The 24,268-nt window shown below is 40.9% G+C and overlaps 1 protein-coding gene across 2 annotated transcripts in view; it reads left to right on the top strand.

Annotated features, from left to right (window-relative positions):
* Positions 1 to 825: 825 nt before the first annotated feature.
* ARHGAP18 (Rho GTPase activating protein 18) overlaps positions 826 to 24,268 on the top strand; it is a 137,028-nt gene continuing 113,585 nt past the window's right edge. For both annotated transcript variants that reach the window (XM_022556412.2, XM_022556405.2), the window contains exon 1: positions 826 to 1,014. In XM_022556412.2, coding sequence (XP_022412120.1) covers positions 902 to 1,014 — 113 coding nt within the window. In that variant the 5' untranslated portion in view covers positions 826 to 901. The remainder of the gene's footprint in view (positions 1,015 to 24,268) is intronic.

Genomic DNA, 24,268 nt, shown 5'->3' with positions numbered 1-24,268 from the left:
AATTCTCAGCAGTGCCATTTAACAGTTTTGGTAGATGGGTCTCTTTTTGGTACTGAAGGGTATTTTGTTAAAACAAAAGGTAAACTTGGCATTTGCTATGTGAAAGAAGATGGTATTCTAGGTACACATCTTTTTTATGAAGACATGTTAAACTCAACACAACAGGTAGCCTTTCTCTCTTTTTTTTTTTTTTTTTTTAATATTTATTTATTTAGGCTGTGCCGGGTCTTCCTTGCGGAGCACGGGCTTAGTTGTGGTATGTGGGATCTTAGTTCCCTGACCAGGGATTGAACCTGGGCCCCCGGCCTTGGGAGCTCGGAGTCCTAACCACTGGACCACCAGGGAAGTCCCCAGGAAGCCTTTCTTGTCACCTGTATGGCACAGTTTTGCTGGGCAGGTTGATTGGGTTTTGCTATGGTTAATTTTAACGCTGACCTTGAAGGGATTAAGAAGAGCCCTTACTCCCGTTACATGAAGTGGCAGAAATTACCAGATGGAAACAGGAATTAAGAAGGGAAAAAAAAGGCTCTGCAGTAATTCATTGTTTCCTAACCAAGACGGCTTGTGCTTACAACGTTGAGAGGCGGCTGCAACGTGGCTGTTTAATCAGATCAGAATAACTCGGGGGTGGGAGCAACTAGTACCCCCGCCACCCCCCACCCCTTAACTGCAACCTTTCGGACTGGGGTTGTCCCCGGGCTGCTGCCACGCTCTGAGTCACCGGTCTCCCCCTTGGAGAGTCGGCAGCCCCGCGCCGGAGAGGCCCCGCCCCTCCCTTGTGAATCGCTGGCCTTGGTGGGAGGAGCCGGCCAATGCTAATGAGCCGAGTTGCCGGGAGAGCCAGGAACTTCTTTCCCCTCCGCTGTGTCAGGATCGCAGAAATTATGCCCCTTCTCTCACCATGAGCTGGCTCTCCAGTTCCCAGGGAGTTGTGCTCACTGCCTACCACCCCAGCGGCAAGGACCAGGCCCTGGGGGGGAACCATGGCAAGGGAGGGGAGGAAGCCACCACGAGGTAAGCCCGGGCACCTGAAAGCTAGAGAACAAAACAAAGCCCTCTTACCTGCTCCGGGGAAAAAAGTGACAGGGAAGTTAGTGTGGGGAGAAAGGAACCAAAAGCCACAGGTCGCGCTAACCTCGTGCAGCAGCAGAAATCTTCGGCTGGGGTTTTCTGTACTTTGCACCTCACCTAATCCTGAAACCGCCTCTATGATGACTGGTGAAGACGGATAGGAAGGAACTGGGGCGATGGCTGTCAGGCTCCTTGCTCAGCAGGTGCATTTGCAAATGCTGAAAGATCAAATAACTATATTTGAAACACTTCCTGTGAGATGGAATTCTTGAATGGGCTCAAGGCCCAGCCACTGGAACTGCTGCTTGGGAACGGCGCCAACAAGCAGGAGGGCTGTTCGCTGTATTCTACAATCTGCTGTTGTTACAGTGTGATTCTTTCCCCCCTTCTTCTGGCTGAAAGCAAACTTCTTAGGCAGAGAGCCCAAGACACTGGCCTGGGGCAGTAGGTTTCACATTCTTTGGCGTTTGTAGATTGTTTGTTGGTGGGGGAGCTTTCAAAAAGGTTTTGTCAGGAAGTAGTACTCTGCTGCTAGAGTGACCTGTGGTTAATGCTAAATCACTTTATAGGCAGACAGGGCGAATGTTCTATAGACCACTGAGGCGCAAAGAGTACCGTCTATCTGTGTACTTTGTTCTGTTTTTCCAAGCCTTCCCCCCCCCCTTCCTTTCCTTAATGACCTTCTCACTAGCTGAACATTTTTACCTCCTGTCTTAGATAGAAATTGTAAATATTGGCCTAGAAGCTTGCAAACAGCAAATGCTAACCTAATAGGGTAGGATACTAAATTAGTTATCAGTAAGCACATTTCCTCCTTGATGTTTAATGTGATAATAAAACTTTCTTTGTTCTTTTGTGACTTATGCTTATTATGCCTTAAGCTGGAATAATGCCTTCTTTCATTTGTTTTAAAATCCCCAGATGTGGAGGAGGGGAATAAAAATCAATGGAACGGCTGTAATCCTCTGTGCTAGATTCCCAGGCTGACCAGAATTTTTTCTCACGTTGCAACCACCATATGTATTCCATTGACTTAATTCATTTCCAAAGATAAAAGGGAATTGCTGCTTGTGCTTTGGCTGTGTTATCATTTTATTTTGTGTGAGAGGGTCATAAAGTGTTCTCATCCATTTTTCTGTAGCACGCTAACGAGATAGTAACCTTTGAGCAGTAAGCAGACTGCAACGCCAACCCCTTACTGTCTGTATCTTGGACTCCCCTTGACGGTCAAAATGGCCAGAATTATGCAGACTTAGCACATGCTCCAGAGACTTTACTCTGGGATGGCCTGAGGATCTGAGCTGAATTTTGGGCCTTGATTGTGAGAGTGAAAAGAACCTTAGGGACTTTGAGTCCTGACCTCTCATTTTTACCTTGAGGACTCAAACCTCAGGGATTAGGCTGCTGCAATGTCTGTTGTCGTAGGGCTTTGCCTGGGGCTGCATATTGAGATATGGAGCCTTTATCCTATGTTTGCGGTTTTGCAGCCTGTTGTGGGTGGCCTATACTTGAGTGGGTTGAGAGAACAAAAGAGAGGAACAGCTCATTCTCAACCTTGGCCAGAGCAGGATCATTCTCAACCTAGGCTAGCGCAAAATCGAGAGGGTGTAGGGTGGGCAGCTGCTTATACAGTGAGCGCACTCCATGGAGTGGTAGCGCCAGACCTGTTCCCAAGTGCCTCCCCCACTGGCTGCCATATTCCTTGCCCATACTGGCCCCAAATTCCTACCACTGAATTAGAGTCCTAGGCTGGAGAAGACGGGAGCCTTGGTTTGAGGGCTGGTGGGGAAGGAGAGAAAAGGGACAGTCCTTATTGGCTTTTACCCTTAAGCATGGAATCATTTATCAGATGAGCTTAGTGTTTCTTTGGGAGGCACCTTCTTTAGCCTGGAGAGGTTGAGATATTGCTATTGGGGCGGGAGGGGGGTGGTGGTGGGAGGAGGGATTTGAGGGTGGGATGGGATCAGGAGCCAGCCTTTAAAGATGGTGGTGAGGGGGCGGGGCACAGGGCTTCGGCTCTGGCCCGAGGTTGTCAGCTTGTACTTGAAGCACTGGCAAGCTGCCCTGAGGTGCAAGTTTGGTGGTTGATGCCTATTTTAAAAGCTCTTCAAAAGTCAAAACCAAACCAAAACAAACAAACTGTGAAAAAGACAAAAGCTAGACTCTTGTGTTCCCATCCACCTATTCAGCAGTTGTTGAAGGGAGCACAGAAGTCTAATTTGGCTTATTGCAAGACTTTTTCTCCTAAATAATATACACTTTGATGAACTACTTAATCAAATGTTTAGTTCAATAAGATGAACTCATGTGTATGCCATTTGAAAAGTATAAAGGATTATGTATATGATTTAGGATATTTATAGAAAGCATTTGAGTTTTAGTCCTATGTTACCAGGTCCTTTTTTTAATTGTTGTTTTGGTCTTTGGGGAAGCTGCGAGAGTAGGGAATTAATATTTTTGTAAGTTATCTGTTAGTCTAAAATTCCCTCCATTCCATTCCATTATCCCTCTTTATCAGGACACATTCATTGGATACCTGATTAAGGAATTCTTCCTACTCATAGTTAGACCCTCTCAAATATTTACAGAATTCTGTTTTCAATTTGTTTTGTTATATTTCTTCTTGAAAACATTAGGATTTGAAGAAATACGCTAACATTAGTTGTTCTGACTGACTTGTGCATAGTCAAATGTTTCCAGAGGAAACCACTTTTTATGAGTAGCTATATTTATAAGACTTTATTTACTTGTTAACTTTCAAGTAGGTTTCTTAATGTTTACTTTTGCAAAGCAGTTTTTCGAAGAATACTGCGTTTTGTCTATTCTTACTGTTTTCCCTTGACTTTCCCATCATTTTAAGAAAAACTATTGTTTGCTTCCTATCCGTTTTTGCTAATATTTGATAAATATTAATGTCAAATGGTATTTTTCTTATTAAACCTTTGAACTCTAGTTTCGTCTGAGATATTTTGATGTCTTCTATGAGTAACTGTATAGCATTCATCATGTAAGATCTTGTTTTGTTGACCCCGTTTGCCATTGGTGTTGGGCAAGCAGAACCAAGAGGCTTGGTTTATGTCATGATGACATAAACCCTGAAAATCTGGGCTCGGGGGCCAGCCTGCGTGGGGTCACATCCCGATTGATTCTCCCACTCATTCTCAGTGTGGCCTTGGAAGGGTTATTTAAATCTCTACCTGTAAATTGAACTTCATATTAGCTCTCACTTCACTGAGAGGATTAAGTGGAATGATCCATGTACAGCCCATAGAACAGTGCCTGGTTTATGGCTAGCTGCTGCTTGCTTTCACACTAGATACAGAAAAGGAAAGAACTTATCGAGCTTTGTGGCATATCACATCTTCCTGACTTCAGAAGCATTTTCACAAATATCATTTTGTCACATGTTAAGAAACATGGCATGATCCTTATGCTTAACTAAAAATGGCATAACTGAAAATTAACCATTATGTAAAAGTTCAGGCCTGGAAGAGGGCTGCCATCTTCTAATGTCTTTCTTTTACGTGAATTTACAGCATTTAAAAAAACCTATGTACTATATCATGAATAGAGTTCTTTCCGTCTGAATTTGTGTGTTATCTGAAATTTTATATATTTTTGGTGAAGGAAGGATGGTGAAGAGTTGTTATATTGCAATTATGTCATAAGTGAACGACTGTTTCTTTTTATTTTTCCTAGCCTTATCATTGAAGGCGTGATTCCTCATTCTAATTTTGCAGGAGTTACTGAACAAATACATTTTTAACCTGTCCATATGGATCATTGTTTTCTAGATCAATCTAGTCCTCCGTGTGCTGGCATAAGAGTACTTTCTAAAAACTGATTTTTTTTTACTGTGTCATTTAGAAGCCCTATTCATAACTTTCTCTTGAATTGTTAAAAGACACACCCAGTATTCTAACTGGGCAGGTCTTACCTTTATTTAGAGTTATGTGATATTTGCCTTTTAACCGCCCTCATCTGTGAGGCATGTGATTTTTGTGGGCCTGTTTAAAGTTATCTTCATGGGACTTATATTAGGTGTATGCCTTTCAAGTATAAGGATTTATAAATCTCAAGAACCCCACCTTCTTAAAAACAAAAAACAAAAAACAAAACCTGCTGAAAACTTTCCTTGTCTTCCACGGTACACTTACTTCTTTCATCGTCTGCCTTTGTTTTTCTTTTCTAATGGGGGCTAGTGCTTATTTGAAGGTTTATGATTGCTTTTTTGGTGTTTAAGTTCTTAGTACTTGCCTTGTTTTTGAGAGTGTTGCAGCATGACGAACTCACAAAAATTGATGCTTTTAACAATGCACATGATGGCTTCTGGATTGCCTGGTAATTAGGCCTAAAGAGTTTTTAATAATTGGCCCACCAAAATGAATTATTTTTTCTCTTGTTTTAAAATTCCTCATTATCTGTACACCTGAGTATCATTTACAGGTTAGAAAAAGGACTCAGCATCCTAGAGGCCAAGGCCACACTTGTGTCAAGTGGAAGTCCCCTGTGCTCTACGGTCATGGATCTGTGAGGTCTCACTCCCTTTGGTGGCCTTTGTTCTCCTACATCTTCTTGATTTGAATGCTGCCCAAAGGTCCTGAGAAACCTCTCTACTTGTCACCCTTGTGGTGTCCCTGTGAGAGATCTTGGAACAGCAGAAACTTGAGGCCTCCAGGCTGTTGCTTGGGTGGTGATGGAGTAGAGGATGGGAGTGGGCGGAGTTAGCAGCATGGTCTCCAAGCTTGGTTTGGGGAAGAAGGTGTGCTAGGCTGGGTGTGATGCCAGTCCTTTCCTGAACTCTCTCCTTTAGGTGATTACTGTCCTGACCTAAACCTTTCATTTCATACAAATACTCCGAGATGAAATGGTTTGTTGTCAAAGTTTTAGTCAGTATTGATCTTTAATGACTTTGTTTTACTTTTGATAAGAGGAGACAGAAAATAAGACGATTTCTTATTTGAGGAGAGTGGGGATAAGTAAAGGTGTTGGGGGTGGATTAGGGCAGAGGGAGTAGAAGGGATGACGTCTGGATAATTCTGAAGACACATTCTTTTGACTTCTGTGTTTGTTGCTGTGAGCTGGCCAAGTTTATCCCTTTTTTTGCAGGGAGTAAACAGAAACCGTGGAGATCTGTGTGGCCAGTTGCTACATCTGGAGTCTTTTCTCTACTCAAGCCCACTAAGTATCTGAATTTTTGTGTTGGAAAAAATTGTGAAACGCCATCCACTTGACACATGCTCTTTCGGTAGTCGCTTTTGCAAAGAACACTTGTGTCTTTAGGGAAATTGAGGTTTATTGCAGGCATCTGGGTCATAAGGAAAAGACCATATCCCCTGTCTTCTTCCCTCAGGACTGGTCACATGGCATGTTGCTCTCTTTTTGGGACTCTGTTCTTTTCTGTCCACTGGCTTTATAATCTCCTCATTTCGAGCTTGACCTTGGCTCTCAATGGATACCCCACCCTCGTCGCCCTCTATCATCTTACATCTCATAGCAAAGGGACGGACTAATTTCACATTTTTGAAAGGGGATCAGGTTTGCCCAGTTAATTTTTTTGAGCTGTCCCAGGAAGCCTATGATTTGACCATTTGGGGTCTTTTTAGAGAAGCAGATTCTGTAGGCGGGGCAATTTCCCTCCAAAGGCAATGCGGCATCTTTGCTAAGCTGTTCAGAACTTATTTGATTCCTCATCTGTGAAATGAGTGTAATAATGCTCGGCTTCACAAGGTTCACTTTAAAGATCAAATGTGTAGCTTTTGAAAGTATTCAAAAAAAATGTGAACATCAGGAATATTATTACTAAATCCTTTTCAATACAATATCTTATCTTTTCCCCGGACATTTTGCTGAACCAGAATTGTCATATCGAACTTTTGGGTTTAATTTGCACTTTCCTTTTATGCTGCGCATTAAAATGTAAGTTCCTTGAGGATGGAGATCTTGCCTTATTTTGTCTCTTTACCTGGGTTTAGCAAAGTGCTTGACCTACTCTAGGCAGGTGATAAAAGTTTGAATGAATGAGTGTGAGAGGGAGTAGGGTGCAGTGATTATACCTACTTTGTGTAATCTCTTTGGAACTGGACTGTCTGGGTCAGAGTCCTGGTTCTGTCATTTAATAGCTGTGTGATCTTGGGCAAGTTATTTAATGTCATAGAGCCTCAGTTTTTTCTTTTCCTTCTGCAAACTGGGCATAGTAATACCTAACTCAAGAGTTATTATGAGGATTGAATGAGTTAGTATATGTAACATACTTAAAGGAGTGCTTGACATAAAGCACTGTGATTGTCTGTGATGATGCAGGGCAGTCAAAGACCTGTGGGTGAATTAATTTGGAAATACTGTTAGAAAGCATTTTTGAAATTGATTTGTAAGTGGTTCGGGAAAAGAATGCTTGCTTTAATACATACGCAATATAACTTCTTAATTTGAAAAATAACATTTGTGGAATAAGTTTAAGATATTTATAAAAATATCTCAGATTATATTAATGTTAATAACTAATAACCAAATATTATATTTGGTATATACCAAATATATATATTTGGTATATACCAAAACAGTATCTTAAAAAGGGCTTAAAGGTATTGAACCCCTGTTAGGCACAGGTGACTGTTTTAAACAGCTTTGTGTAGTTTGGGTGGATATAAATTTCTAAATCGTTTGTGACTCTTAATAAGATGGAAAATCATCTTGTTTAGAGCAAGGAAAAGTTATTTTCTCATGTTCCTCAAAGACCGAATTGACTTTAGGTTATTTGAACACTTGTAGGTAAAAGTACTAGTATATCACCATACCTAAAGTTTTTGAAGACAGGATAATTTTTATGCTTTTTCTCCCTTAAAATATATTTGTGTAGTTTCTGAACAACTCTTTTTTTTTTTTTTTTTTGCCCACACCCTGCGGCTTTTGAGATCTTAGTTCCCTGACCAGGGATTGAAACTGGTTGGGAAACTGCCCCCTGCAGTGGAAGCGTGGAGTCCTAACCACTGGACAACCAGGGAAGTCCCTGAACATCTCTTGATCTTATAACCTAAAAGTGATGTTTCACGGACCAGAGCTAAGCTGAGGGTGTGATATCCATGGTCCAGATCACCACCCAGTTCCCCCTGAGCCCCATCCCCTTTCTCATTTAGTGCGCACATTTAAAGACTATACTGTTGGTTTTTCTCTTCATCATATTATTATACATAATACATTAACTTTAAATGCCTACTGTGCACTGGGCCTAGGCTAGGAAACTCTGTCCCCTTAGCCAGTTCTTCTCAAATCCCTCTCATACCTGCCTTTCAAATTGCTCTTAGCTCGGTAGCTCCTGCTTACGAATGGCTCACAGGATCAGGCTGTTTTGCTTCCACCTCTAAGAGACTGGGGACTTTTTTGGTGGGAGTGGGAGTAACTGGAGGAAAGAAAGAGATAGTGAACTGGAGGGAGGAGGGAGATGTATGCCAGTGAGTAATGCAGTAGCCATTTTCCATAGGGGGAAAAACAGCATACATGGTAATCAAATCCCAGAGAGCTGTAGATTCTCCAGTCGTGCCATTTTCTGGATTCGTGGAGTTCTTTTCACCTGCTGGAAAACTCAGAGCACCATATATTTGTGGCATTGTTGCTATGGGAGAATGTGTCCTGAGTTCCCAACAGCAGGTTTTGAAATACATTTTTCAAACCTAAATAAAATTTTCAAGTAACTGGGGGGTGACTGTTGTCTGTTGCCTCTTAGGATCTTTGTGAATTGAGACGTGACAGTGATGCTTTTTTCTGCTGCCTTTAGTTTCGTCTTACTCTAGTACAGTGTCCTTCTCAAGGTACATGGGAGCCCTGCACATGCCGATACGATATGTCTCTCCACAGCCCCTTAACATGTGCCCGTCTTCCGTTAGGGGGTATGCACTTGTCTAAGTTTGTCATTTATTTGGAAGATTTAGGAACATGGAAATTGATATATGTTCTTGTGACACTAGTTGAATCAGATTAGAACTGTAAAATGTAATTAACTTAATAAACTGGGAAATGCTTTAACATCATGCTGCTGTGTAACTGAAGCTGTGTAGAAAAATATTAGAATTCACACTAACAAGAATTTTTGAAGTTTGGGTGGGTTGGCTGTAGAGATCTGGTTTATCTCTGAATGCTAACGTCTGTCAGATATCATCTATATTTTGAGAAAAAGAGTAAGAATTATTTATTGTTGATGAGCAGCATAAAATTGAAATCCTACCTAGAACGAGATTTGGGTAACTCAGAAAGGCATTAAAAATATGTAAATGTAGAATGTCTTAAAATTTAAATTATTTAAAAGAATCCTAACATGTATTTTAATAAACAACCGTGAAGATTTTTGCTGGGTGTATATGATAAGCCTAGAATAAAATAAATGTAAGAATTCCTGCCCTGAAGGAGCTTGCATTATAATACAGATGGATTCTGAAACAGTGTTTTCAGTATCATATTTAGGAAACCATGGCATGGTTCCGCCTTTTGAGGTATAAAACTTTAAAATAATTTGTTATTGAATAATTAAGATTTGGTTTGGGTAAGAAAAGGTGAGCTGGCAACTGAAAGTTGAAAGGAACTTTGGCTATTTATAGGTGGTCTAGAAACATGTAACTCGATCAGCTTATTCTATAATTAATGTTTTGACTAGAGTTACTAAGTGTGTGTCTTTTCATTTCTCTCTGGTCCAAATAATACTGTCAAAGCTATGGCCCGTCATCTTGATAGAAGTTATTTAGATCAAGGTAGAAGTAAATTTGAATGATGTCTTTATTTATTTTTAAGTAAATCATTGTTATTTTTAAAATTTATTATTGAAAATGGGGATATATATGCTTCAGTATATCCAGGCTAAAATTCTTTTGATTTATGGCATTTTTGAATCATTCTGGATTATAGTATAACTATATGATGTCATCAGACTGGATATATTTAGGTAATTAATCCCTTGCTCCCATTTTTTAGAGAAAGGTTTCTATACTTCAGGACCAATAGGGGCCTGGCAGGTTATATAATAAGTGAAGTGGATGATTGGAAAGTGCAGGCCTCAGAAGAATGTGGGTTTTGTTAGAAAATGTTAGCTAGCATTTTAAAAATACTGAGTAAGCCCCCCAAAATCCTGTCTGCAGGTTCTATCTGGCCCAGGTACCACCATTTGTGACCCCTATCCTGAAGGTCAAGGAGACTGTTTCAGTCGGCTGTTGCTGTGTAACATACCACCCAAAACTTAGTGACTTAAAATAACAATTTTCTCTCTTGATTCTGGAGGATCACAATCAAGTTCTTTCTTGGGGTCCGTCAAGCAAGATGGGCTGAGGCAAGGGGATCATCAGAGGCTTCTTCATGCACAGGTTTGACACCTGGGCTGGTGGGTCATCTTTCTCCTTGTGCAGCTTCGCCACATGACTAGCTTGGGCTTCCTCATAGCATGGCAGAATCAGAGTAGTCAGACTTCCTACATTCTTGCTGGCTTACCCCAGAGTGAGCATTCTAAGAAGTCTAGGTGGAACCTGCCAGGTTTCTTGGGGCTTGGCCTCAGAAGTTACTCAATGCCACTTGGCCATGTTCTGTTCGCCAATTAATCATATCCCGTCTCAAATTCAAGAGCATGGAGGAATAGGCTTCACCTCTCAGTGAGGGAATGGCTTACACAGCTTGGTAAAGAGGTCATCTTTGGCAATAAGCTACTCAGTTATCATTCCAGTCTCTCTGTATCTGGCCCTACCTGCCTTTTCTGGTCTTATTGCCAACTCCTCTTAGAAACCTCTCTTTCCTGGAGCTTGACTTTAAAATTCTCCACTAGTACGTGTACACATCCTGTGTGCGTTTATCCTTCTGCCTTGCTTTATTAGGCAAGTTTATATTGTAGAAATTTTTCTATTTACTAAGAACATAAATGCCTCAAGGGTGGGTTTGATTTTTTTTTTAATCCTAAGCACTAGATGGATTCAATACCCTGTATATAATAGGAATTCAACTATATTTGTGCATTGATGGATTTTTTATATTTTGGAACGGTTGGGTTTTATGTTTGCAGGACAATTTAGTATAGAGCCTTTTTTTCTTTCCACCAGAAACAAAAAAAAAACTTGATTCTCAAAAACGTTTTTCACAAAAGTGCTAAATTTGAATTTGATTTTAGGCACAAGTGAATTTGAATTTGGAAAGAATAGAGTCCTGAGAAATGAGATCTTCCTTGTATAGAACATGTTCCCTCTATTTGATAGCAGCAGAGTTGCCAAAGGCCCTTGTTTGTTTACATCCAATGATATTTACTCTAAGGGACTATTGGACACAGATGTAGTATTTTGGAGTACATAATATTTTTGAGATCACATAGTACATATGGAAAACATCCCAGAGGCTATATAAAAATTAATTGCCAGTATTTGAGTTGCTTGCTTTTTCTACTCCCAGAATGTTAGTTAAATTTAGCAGTCGTCCAATAATTCTTATCATTGCGCCTTAGCATACCTAAATAGCATCACTGTAGGGTATCCTTTCTTTCTTGTTTAGAGACATTGCTCTACTATACCAATTACTTAAATGGATTTGTCTCTTGCCACACTTCCTTCAAAGCAAAGAGGAAAATAAGTGGCTAGGACACCCTCTGAACTCTGGGTGGAGGTGGGGGGAGTGTTTTTCCCTTAAAGGAAGGAAATTTTTTAAAATTAGTACTTGAAGATTAGAATATGTATCTATTTCTTTAAAAATACTTTGTGTCTCCAGCTTAGAGCTGCCACTGTTTTTGTGAGAACCTGCTGCATAAATTTTAGTTATTTGTCTATAGCAATGATGGTCATGTTTTATTCGTCAGATCACTTAATTCCTAAGATCTTAAGGTCATTTAAGAAACACATTTACACCAATTTTCCCGTCCCTATACTATTGATTGGAAATCATATCATCTTTATTTTGCAGGTAAAGGAAAGAGACTAATCCCTTTTGAGCTTAGTTTGAAGCTTGAAGCTTGAAAGCCAAGGCCAGGCTATGTGTCTTTAAAATGAAAGGCTTGCTCTAATAGCTTTTTACACATTTCAGGAGAGACTAATACTTTGTTAATCTGCTTAAAGCAAAATTTCTGTAATAAATAAGTGAAAGGAATAGAGCTCTGTTTCCCAAATTGTGTGTGAAATATTGTTACTAGGTGTTCTGTTGAAAAGGAGTTTTGTGGTCTAATATTTTAGTGTAAATAAAGTTTACTGCAAGACGCCTTGTAGCATATAATATTTTAGCTAGTATTTATGAATTGCTAAAAAAAAAACTGGTAGCAAGAAGCATATTTTAAATATTCTAAAGTTATTTGACCTAGGAGCCTTTTTTATTTTTTAGTAACACTTGTTACCAGTGTTCCAGGGAACACAATTTGTGAAATCCCAAAATATTGCTGTTTCTTTATAAGTGGAAAAATGTTCAAAAATTGTACACTTTGGAGTTAGGGACATATTTTGGGCTTTTTCTGTTGTGTTGGCAGTAGTGGTAGTAATAGGTTTTTAAAAATTACCCTTCTTCTTTGGCCACTATCTGTTTTATTGATACAAGCATACCTGTAAAAATCTCCCCTTGGTGAACATATTTCCACAGTAAGAATGTTTATTGCTTTTTAATACCCAAGCTTTATAGAATATACATCTTTTAATACAACATTTTTTAACTTATGTTTTTATAGGGAAAATTTATACGTATGCCTCCAAACCCAATAACGAAATTTTAAACACAAATGTGGGGGAAATAGCTCGAGTTACATTTTTAGTATAATGGGGACATCTTGAAAAACATACCCAGTGTCAATCAAGAGGATATATGCCATGTCACTGCTTGGAAACAACACTTAATCTTACTAATGGTTTGATCTTCAGTAAACAGCACTTAAGCATTTTACATTCAACATGATAGTTTGTTAATTGTGTATTGGAGTATTGCTGTGTGTTTTGTTTTGGAAAATGGGTTGGGGGTCTGGGGTAGATGTGTTATATGTTATTTCTTCTCCTTGAAAGAAGAGGGCAACACCAGTGTTTTTTTCAGGGAAGGATTGCTGCCACTAAATTAGAGAGGCTATCTTAACTTATTTAACAGCCCAAGCAGGTAGGTGATATTACTCCCAGTTTACAAATGGAGAAATGGAGGTGGGGAGTGGTAGAGAACCTCACTTGAGGTCCTAGAGCTAAGTGGCAGGACTGGGATTTGAACCTGGACAATCTGCTATCAGGGTCTTCACCACTGTGCTGTTCATAGAAATTATTTGTTTCCAACTTTTGTAAGCTGAATATGGTTTCTAGAAGTATATGCAGAGCAAGTTAAATTACAACAGAATGTTTGGTTGTCTGGTAGTTTGTGTGTGTGTTTATATATATTTATATAATAAAACTCTGCTGTCTTCATATTGAGAGAAGCTTCTGTGAATCTGGTTTCTCAGCAATTCACTTAGGAGTAAAATAGGCACTTCGGGAGATAACCTTAACTACTTTCAAACCCCAAGATACCATTTACTGCAATGAAGTAGTAAATAGTTTTACTAAATTCTGCTATTTAAGTAAATAATTTTGTGTGGCCTTGAGGTATCTCCTGGCATTTTGTGGTCAGCTATTCATGTAACTGGTGCAAATGGTATCACAGAGGAAAAGAAAAATATTTATTGAGTACTCTCTGTGTTCAGAGCCCTTTAAAATGGACTTTGTTTAATCTTCATTAGGTGAGAATTACCATCCACATCTTAAGAAAGAGAAAGCTCATGTACACAGAATAACTGGTCTGAGATCGTACAGCTTGGATATAGATCAATTGTGATTTGAACCTTGGTCATTTTCATCCTACTGACTGGTATAGAATAGGGGCCATTATCGTTTTTCTCCCTTCCAAGCACATGTGTCTGAATGACAGTGGGGCCTCAGTTCAAGGGTGGGATGTGTTCTGTGGCAGGCCCTGATCTGGGTCTTTCAGAGCAGCAGTCTGGACATGCCGTGCTGCCTTGGGGGCCGCAGGAGCCATGGGGAAGTAAAGGAGAAAGCCCCAGGCCGGGAACTCTCTTCTCTCTCCATCAGTAGGCATTTGTAAACTGGAGACTCTCTTCACATGCATTGAAAATCTCCCGACACCAGCATGACACAGTAATAAGATGTATCTTTAAAATACTGCCACCAAGACTTCCTTGGCGGCGCAGTGGTTAAGAATCTGCCTGCCCATGCAGGGGACACGGGTTCGAGCCCTGGTCCGGGAAGATCCCACGTGCCACGGAGCAACTAAGCCCTTGTGCCGCAACTACTGAGCCTGCACTCTAGAGCCCGTGAGCCACAACTACTGAGCCCTTGTGCCTAGAGCCCATGCTCCACAACAAGAGAAGCCACCGCAGTGAGAAGTAGCCCCCCACTTGCCACAACTAGAGAAAGCTCGCGCGCAGCAAGGAAGACCCAACGCAGCCAAAAATAAATAAAATTAAAAATAAATAAAATACTGCCACCATCACCACTGTCATTGCTATTAGGTGGTTGTATTTTTCTATAAGGGCTCAATAATCAGATTTTCCTTAGTGCTAGAAAAGTAAGACAGCTGTGAGGCTACATTGTCTCCAGGTCTTCCCCAACAATCTAGGTGGTCTCAATACCCTTTCTGTCACATGAGAATTTTCCACTGAAATCCAAACGAGCCATTTTCTTTAACTGGGAAAGTGTGGAAATGTTGCAGTTGCTAATGAACAGCTCCTTTTCACTTAGTAAAGTCATCCAAACACTTTGGGGGGCTGCAAGGACATTAAAGTCTTGGCCTACCACAGACCCAAAAGTCTCAAAATAAAATGACCTATTTGGAGCGTCAAAAGCGCTTTTGATTAAATTACTGAAAATAAGGTGGTGAGGGCTGGCTGACTGGACAGTATATACTTAGAACTATCTTCTAGCCATGGATATTTTTCATAGCAAATAGATTTTCTTAGTTTATAACTACTAACCAAGTGATCAACTCAACCACAGCTCTTTCTGGAGCTTCTCCACGTTTAGGCAAAGTAATTTGAAACTTGTCCGAAAGCCAAAGGTTGGGGATTACCTTATTCTTGGTCCTAAACCTAGACCTGTTCTATAAATAGATTTTGATTTCCAGGCCAAGCTGTCCCTGCATGACATGTCCCCATAAACGTCCCGTTGCCACAAATTGCTAATCTTAGCAAAAATAGAATTCTTTGTCCACTCAGAGCTTTCCTGGGATGCCATCTCAGTGCTGCTTTACCACATAGGAAAGCATGCACACATCACCCAAAGAAATCGATTTGTCTCCTAAGATTCTCTGCCTTCTAAAGCGGTCAGTACTTGACATTATACCCTTTCTCTGTACCCAGGCAAATGGTTTGCATGGAGCGATCTTCCAAAGTAGTCAAGTCTGCAGACCCAGTGCAGGGAGGAGAGGGAAAGGGGAAGGAAAATATGAACTGTGCTGCTGAGGAAACCAAGCATGATGGGATAGTCTTGAGAAAGGGGCCTGCTCAGGCAGGCTTAGCTCCATGGGCAACCTGCCTCTTTGCAGGAGAAGGAAGGAAGGAAGGGAGCATGCAGTTTGAAAAGAGTAAACAATTTCACAGTGTGAAAATTTGACAGAGAAGCCCAGGCTGCCCAGCCCTTCCTTGTCTCAGGCCAGTGGGTCCAGAGGCCTCAGGCTAGGGAAGGAGGGGTGCCCTGGGCTTCAGGGTCAAGAACAGAAAACTGGGCCTAGGCCTGGAAGAGGAGGAGAGCAGTTATGGAAGTAAGGGGCGATTGCTCCTGTGGCCTTACAGAGGTGCTGGCTGGCAATAGAGCTGGCCTGCGGGAGAAGCCAAGAACCCAGAAGGCCACGTGGGCTGACCAGGAGTGAGAGCATTAGGCTGCTGGGCAGAGCAGTTACCAGGGCTCTTGGCCACAGGGAAGTGTGCATGCAGCCTCTCAGCAGCCTTTTGGACAGAAAACAGACGATGGGCAGGAGAAGATTCCCGCAGTGACATGGGCCAGGTATTCACCAGAGACTATTTATTTGTGCCTTTGTAGGGTAATTCACATCTCCTCAATTACGCTTCCTGGGGACGTGGCCAGGGAAGCGTCTCTTCAGGTATACCTTTTATTTTTAATTGATAGTACTGAAATTTTAAACTATCTCATAACATTTTGTTCTGTGAAACATTAGCCATTCACTTTTAAAGCTTGGAGAGAGTTGGTCTTTAAATTTCCACCTGGAATCCTAATAGTCCAAGCATCTTGAAGAAGTGATCGAAAGAGTGAATTTCATTAGGACAAACTAGCTTCCTGAGCAAAATGTTAAAATGCACAAAATTCATTGAAGGTTAGATAGATCTTTCCATGGAGATGGCTAAAGCGAAGATCTGCCCGACTGTGTCTCCCCGCCCTGCTCCCGTCCCTATCTGCTTGCTCTTTAAGGGGAGTTCCCCAGGCTTCTAAGGACCCCGTGCTGATAAGAGATGTGGCCGAAGTCTCTTTAAGGATGTAGTCCTTTGTCAAGGACTGGTTTAGGGAAAGTTTTAGTGTATTTGTGTTGCAGGTGACCATTTCTGGGTCATTGACTCCCTCCTCTCTCCCTCACACACTCACTACTTCTTTCCTCATCTCATTTTTATTAATGAACTAAATTAAGGATTAAATAACCTGTTAAACTGTGAGGATTTTGTGCACTGCTGTAACATGCCTTACGTTACTCATCAAAGAACAGCTTAAACTGAGCCCCATCTATAAATGACCAAGATGTAATGCAATTGTTACACTGCGTTTTCGTGTACCACTAGCATCTTTTTTCTGTCATTCAAGTAATTTGTATTGCAAAAATGATGATAGCATTGAAGTGAATTTACAATTTCAGAGATTTTAAGAAAATATCCAAATATTGTGAAGCATATAAGATTTATTTGATCTCTCATGAATCTTCTAACTTGCGACGTATGTTTTTAAGCTCATAGCGTGCAAAGTTTTCCTTCTTTTTCAGAGGAATATTAAATGCTACAAATCTACATAATGCTGTGTTATTGATATATCGCCTGGGACTTCCCTGGGGTTCTGCGGTTAAGACTCTGAGCTTCCATTGCAGGGACGCGGGTTCGATCCCTGGTTGGGGAACTAAGATCCCAGATGGTGTGTGGCGTGGCCAAAAAAAAAAAAAAAGAAAGAAAAAAGATATATATCCTTTTCTCTATGCATGAACATTTTTTTTAATATATAGACGTATTTATTTATTTATTTATTTTTGGCTGTGTTGGGTCTTCATTGCTGCTTGTGGACTTTCTCTAGTTGCGGCAAGCAGGGGCTACTCTTTGTTGCAGTGCGTGGGCTTCTTATTGCGGTGGCTTCTCTTATTGCGGAGCACGGGCTGTAGGGACGCGGGCTCAGTAGTTGTGGCTCGTGGGCTCTAGAGTGCAGGCTCAGTAGTTGCGATGCACAGGCTTAGTTGCTCCGCAGCATGTGGGATCTTCCCGGGTGAAGGCTCAAACCCATGTCCCCTGCACTGGCAGGCAGATTCTTAACCAGTGTGCCACCAGGGAAGTCCCTGTGCATGAGCATTTTAAAGTGTTTATACTATTTAATATTTTATTTGCATTACGTCTTGGATAAAAAGTAAATAAGGACTATATTAATTATTTGTTTGAAAGCAAACCTTATCTATAGATTCTAAGATTACACTTGTGAGTAATGTAAACAATCAACTGTTTCTTTACTGTCTGAATTATCATCATTGTATTATATTTAGGACATGAATTCTTCTACGCTTGGAGAATTTTATATGTTGTGTGTAATGACAGGTGATCTGAGCCAGGGGTAAAATCTACCACTTTTGCTCAATCCACGGCAGATATTTAAGAGTTTTCCATTTTAAGTGTAACATTTACAGGAATATATCTGATAAGCATGTATTTAATTCAGCAGTGATTTTATGCATTTTATTTTATTTTATTTTTTGCTGTATGCGGGCCTCTCACTGTTGTGGCCTCTTCCATTGCGGAGCACAGGCTCCGGACGCACAGGCTCAGCGGCCATGGCTCACGGGCCCAGCCGCTCTGCGGCATGTGGGGTCTTCCCAGACCGGGGCACGAACCCGTGTCCCCTGCATCGGCAGGCAGACTCTTAACCACTGCGCCACCAGGGAAGCCCCGATTTTATGCACTTTAATGGCATGTACCACTTTAGATGTTGCACGTATATGAAGATAATATTAGTGCTTCATGAATTAGTCATTTGGTTAATTTTTACTTATAATTTCCATATCAGTCATTTCACATACACACATACACATGGGTTTACGTGGGCAGGAAATTTGTATTGATTTTGTGATTAATAAAATGTTATTAGGGACTTCCCTGATGGCGCAGTGGTTAAGAAACCTGCCAGTGCAGGGGACACGGGTTTGAGCCCTGGTCCAGGAAGATCCCACATGCCGCGGAGCAACTAAGCCCGTGCACCACAACTACTGAGCCTGCACTCTAGAGCCCGCAACCCACAAGTACTGAGCCTGCGTGCCACAACTACTGAAGCCCACGTGCCTAGAGCCTGTGTTCCGCAACAAGAGAAGCCACTGCAATGAGAAGCCCGCGCACCTTAATGAAGAGTAGCCCCCGCTCACTGCAACTAGAGAAAGCCCGTGGACAGCAACAAAGACCCAATGCAACCAAAAATAAATAAATAAAATTTCTTTAAAAATAAATAAATCAATAAATCAAATGTTATTAATTGGACTGTTTAGCCAAAGCAGTCTGGTATGTTTGCTTATTAGCATTAGATTCATAATTTAAATTTATGAAATTATTTTTAAAACAGAAATTAACTGGCCCCCTTTTAAAATTAAATGGCAAGTTGACTTAAATGGTCAAAACTTCTTTGTAGTTTCAGAATTCAGAATGAAAATCTGAAGGCTGGGATGACAGGAGTGAGGGCGGTAGAAAAAGAATTGTTTTTCCAGGGATGCTGTTTTCTCAGGTCCTCATGAAAAGCAAATGGAAAAACGTATGCTTTTTCCAAGTGATGAAAAAGAGGAATAGAAAGATGTCTGTATGTATATATTTTGCCTTCACACTTGCACTGATTTCTGAAGTTACTCCAAAAGGACATCTTAATGCAAAATAATGTGTAAGTGGATTATCATTCCTGTATCTTTCATGGAAGTACTTTGGTACTTTCAAATGCAAAAACAGTAGCTGCCCATTTCTCCTTCCTGGGAGGAAGCTCCTATCTTCATCTGAGAGGAGACTTGTTGCCTCTCACTGCCAGGTTTCTCCTTGTCTTTCATGCTAGAGATTGATAAATTTGTCCTAAGCTGCTGATGGGGCCTCAGAGGTCTGGCTGGGGAGCCATCATTAGTGATAACAACTATTAATTCCTCTAGAAATTTAAAATTAGCCCCCTTGGTTGTGTTTGTTCAATAAATTTTAGACAAGGAAGGGTAACAGCAACAGTACATTTTTGGATGTTGAAGAATTAGAATCTGCATCTTCTTGGCCTTGTGACATTGAGATCTTCAAGGAGATAGAAGGAAAATAGAAATTTTTATATTAGACAGTACTTAGATGCAGCACACTTAGAATCAGTTTCCTGAATCTCCAAAAGATGGAATCATTGTCACTGGTAGCAGCTCTATTTGTTTTCATTACCCAGTGTAGCAGCTGTCAATGATGAGACATCTTTAAAAACAAAAACAAAAATCCGTACTATGTTAACTCTTCTATGAAGTTTGTTGAGCAGGTACTGTGTTCTGTCCTATGCTGGGTACACTGTGCTATTCAGAGAGAAACCCCTGTTGCGGAGTTTACAAATTTCTGCTAAGGATGACGAGCCGCGTCACATGTTACAATCACTATAGGAAGTTACAGTCACTATAATAGAGGTTAAAACAAACCAACCAACCAATAACCCTGCTATGGATGTCTGCAGAGGAAGGACATCTTACAGTCAACTAAGGACCCAAGAGAGTTTCAGGTTTCATCTTGTTGGAGTGGTTGGGTAGGATTTGGCTTGGGGGGAAGAAAGTAAATATATTATGAGGAGAGGGAGGTTCAGATGGGCGTTAGTTCTATGAGGATTCTAGTTTGGCTAAAGGACAGGAGGTGGGCTTTGAGCCTGAGCTCAAACGTCCTGGTGAGTCCTACTTGGTGCCTGAGTAGAAGATAGAGGTTATGGCTTGTCAGCCCTAGACAATCAGAAAACACTTTCTTGACTGTGGGATAAGGTCGCAGCTACAAGCTCTGTCAGTAGGTCCTCAGACCCCTAGTATTTGCAGAACTAACACTTGTAGTGTCTGTCGCTTGCAGTAACTTGGACGGTTGGAAACTGTGGTTGTTTAGAGTTTCTCTGAGATCCATGAACCGGAGTTGCAAGTCCTGAAGGTATGGTGTGTAGAAACCAGGCTCTAACAAGAGCGGGGAATACCTGCCCGGCACCTGCAGCCAATTGTCCTGAAGTGATGAAGCTGTGTGCTTATAAAGAACAGTTTTTTAGGGAGACGGTTTAGTGAAAGTTGACATGGCGACTCCCCTGACTTCTGAAAGAAATGTGAATATGGAGAAAGCCAGAAGTCTGTATAAGTATTTCTGTGGTTGCAATTCTGAGGATTTTGGAAGCGTTCAGCTCATATCCAGGTGCTTGGCTTCCTTAGTATCCCAGGGAAGAGGCTGAGCTTGGAAGGCACTAGCTCCCTGTGAGGGGCCAAGGGAATTCTGCATAAGCCTCTGGCACTTGTCAGCTTACCTGACAGGGAACCTTTGGCCTGGCATCTTATTGGTGGAGTGCCAGGCTAGAAGCTACTGTCATTGGCCAGATTTTGAGGTGGGGTGGGCTTTCCAGGGCTCCCTGATAATCACGTGTGGACTGCTCAGGGAGCCTTGTGTGAATGGCTGAGAAGAGACAAGCTCACTAGGAGATGAGCAGGCCAGGCTGCAGAGGGCAAGTGCAAATGACAGAACCAACCACTGGTAGTGGAGTTTGGCTCTAATGGGAGTTAGTATTTCAGTTTGTGATGGCCCTTAATACACAAATGGACAAGATTCATTATCTAGAGAGGTGACTTGAAGAATACTCAAGAGTTGAATTCTGAGAGGCTGCACTGCTCTGCAGGAGAGCTAGTTATCATAGCTTTTTGTAAAATATATGTTTACTTAATTGTCCTTTAGCACAGACTTTTTTTTTTTTAAACAGTGAGTCAACTTGTTTTTCATTTTGAAAGTTGTTGCCAGCATACTGGATTGTTGAGTCAAAGACGTTTCCTTGGTTTCCTAGGGAAAGGCTTGAACAGGGAAGAGCATGACACAGTGGGGACGAAAACATCTCAGCCTCTCACTCTTGGGTTACTGTTACTTTTGAGGAACTCTAGTATGGGCTCTATTAATCTTTGTATATAGGTCAGGGAGGGAATGAGAAGAAGTGGGAAGGAAAAAAAGCAACTTTGTATTTTTGAATATGGCCTAACTGTATCAAAGGGTCACCAACATGATTAGCACAGTTTATGGTTGCATGTAAGTATAATTCTTGAGAAGGCTGAGCTTTTTCAACATATTTCAATAATATTTATTATGAAAAATAAATAATAGCTAACCTTCCCACGGTGCCCTGTGTTTGCCTAGTGCTGTCCTATCTACTTTACAATATCCTGTATGTGAATGTTGACTCCTCTGTACTTCAGTACTGTGAGGGTCAGTATAATTTTGTCTCTATTTTGCAGTGGAAGAAGCTGCGGCACAGAGGCTCAGAAACTTGCTTGAGATGACACGCTAGGAAAGTAGTAGAGCAGAGCTGGGTTCAAAACATCCTGGCAGTCTGGTTTCCAGAGTTTGTTCTCTTAGTGACTGCACGGTGTCCAACTGTCCACAGACTGAGTTTGAGGCAGGAATAATGACTATTCTGTAGTCCCTTGCATACCGGATTTGCCCAATTTACTTTGGAAGTACCCATTCTACTTCTTTATGACCAGAAAGTGCCTTATTTAATACTAGAAAATCTTAGTGCTGATATCCTCTGTACTTCTAAGAAGTACTTCTTACAGATCTCAGTGAAAAATGCCTCGCAATAGTAGCTCTTGGCATTGGCAGGCATTAGGTTGAATGTTAGGCTGACATTTCTTGGCTTTCATGATGAGCTTTGGCTGAAGTGAGACCAATCTATGTGATGTATGTTAAATGTGAAAGTCCCAGATGGCAGGATGATCCAGCGCTGGGTATGTGAGTATGGTAAGTGTGTGAATGATAATTTGGAGTTGCCCTAGTATGCTAAAACCTCCATAATGCTTCAAGTAGGTGGACACGTTTTGTGTGTGTTCCATGTGTGTCCATGAAGCTTATAAAGTAACACAGCATGGTAACATGCTCAGTTACGAAACCTCAAAAATTCTTCCAACACAATAGCATTCTCCTTAGAGGAAACTTGGAAAGATAAATGAGACTGCAAAGAAGGAAATAAAGGTCACTTATACAACTACTCCGGAGCCAGCCACTATTGAAATTTACTTTCCCTTTTTTTTTTTTTTCCTACACATGCATTCCTAGACATGCTCTCTTAAAGCAACAGTTTGGGTCATTAACATGTTGTTATTCTCCCAGTTAAATTTTAACCAAGGTGTAGAACGCAGGATGTTTCGCACATGCATTTTTGCCGGAGAAACCACAGCTTTGTGACTATTTATAGTGTTTCTTAGCTATTACATGCATCATTTCCTCTGGTACTTCCTCAGTGTCACTGGCAGTCCTGCTGCTGGTCTGTCTGTTCTCCACTCGTGACATCTGAGTCATCACTGACATCCCTGTCCCCAGGCTTCCTCATGGAGCCTGTTATTGAGCTTGGCTATTTTCCTTCTCCCTGAAATTTCTCAGATCTGTACTTTATTTTTCAACTGCTGCCCCCCAGTCGGCCGTCTCAGTGCTGTCCAGTGCCTGTTTCTGGGCCTCAGGCTGCTTCTCTTTTCAATCCACACTTTAAAGTAATTTTCTCATAACTGTTTTCTCAGCATCCTGTTCTTAGCAGAACTCCTGCATGATAACACCTCTCTATTAGTTTCTGGTTGTTTCTACATCGTTTTCAGATTCTCGGTGACATCCTCCTTCACCTCATCCACTCCGTGCCAGGCAAAGACACACCTTGGTCCTTTGTTATTGCATTGTTCAAGGTAAACTGTGCTGGCCCTAGTGGAAATTGTGAAATAAGCAAAGTCTTTGCCATTTCCACCCTCTATTCTCCATTACATTTCTGACCCACAAAGGTTTTTCTTTCCTCCTACTTGTCTTTTGGTTTTTCTTCTTGTTCTATAATTCACACTTCTGGTCAGATATGAAAGGATCTGATATTGGTGGTTGATACTTGAATGAATGTGATCACATATTCTTTTATGTGATCAAGTGTCTTTAAAGAAATAAAGCTAGTGCAAGTAGATATAGTTTATTAAAAAAATGTACTTGGCTAATAAAAAGTTTGCAACTCTGTGTTGATACTCTCCACCCCAAATTAAAAACAAATTTTTTTTCTAGTATACAAGTCTGGGAACAACTACTTTAAGCTATAGCAGTAAAAAAGAAAAGAAGTGGAAGGGGGAGAGATAAAGAAATAAGACAGCCAGTAAGAGAGAATAATATTAGCAAGCTATGTCCTTTGATAAAAGTGCATTATTATGAGTATGTTTTTCTTTGATAAAAATGCATGATGTGTGCTAATTAAAAAACCCACATTCTCTTTGTGTTTTATTGTGTAGTCCTTCATTTCTTTCTTTTTTTTTAACATCTTTATTGGAGTATAATTGCTTTACAATGGTCCTTTCTTTCTTCTCAGCTACATGTGTATATTTACTGTATCCATCTTAGAATAATAACCATAACAGCATGGAGCTTGTTGTTTTCTTTATCCCTGAATATCAACGTCTAGTTAAGGCCAGGCAATAAATGATTGCTGATTATACGACAGTGTTTTGGGACAAAATAATCTTTCTTTGTATCTCCAGTGTTTTAGTTTATTTTTACCCAACAGAATGAAAGGATTTGACTCTGTAACACCCGTATCAGAAATCCATGTTTCAACAACTACCTACAAAAAATGGCAGCCAGCTGTTCACGAGGAGATTTCATTTGCAACCCGTATTGGCGGCAGCTAGGGGTTGATTCCTCTTGTTCTGATACTTGGCTTTAAGACCTCATCTTTTGCTTTGGGGACTGGGCTAAAAAGGGAGCTAGCCTGAGACCACATGAAATGTGCTTCAGCGGCTATGTCAGTTT

Source organism: Delphinapterus leucas, chromosome 12, assembly GCF_059928025.1.
Source record: "Delphinapterus leucas isolate spDelLeu-1000000601 "Yukka" chromosome 12, BTC_Dleu_Yukka2, whole genome shotgun sequence".
NCBI classification, from domain to species: domain Eukaryota; kingdom Metazoa; phylum Chordata; class Mammalia; order Artiodactyla; family Monodontidae; genus Delphinapterus; species Delphinapterus leucas.
This window is presented reverse-complemented; position numbering and strand designations above follow the sequence as displayed.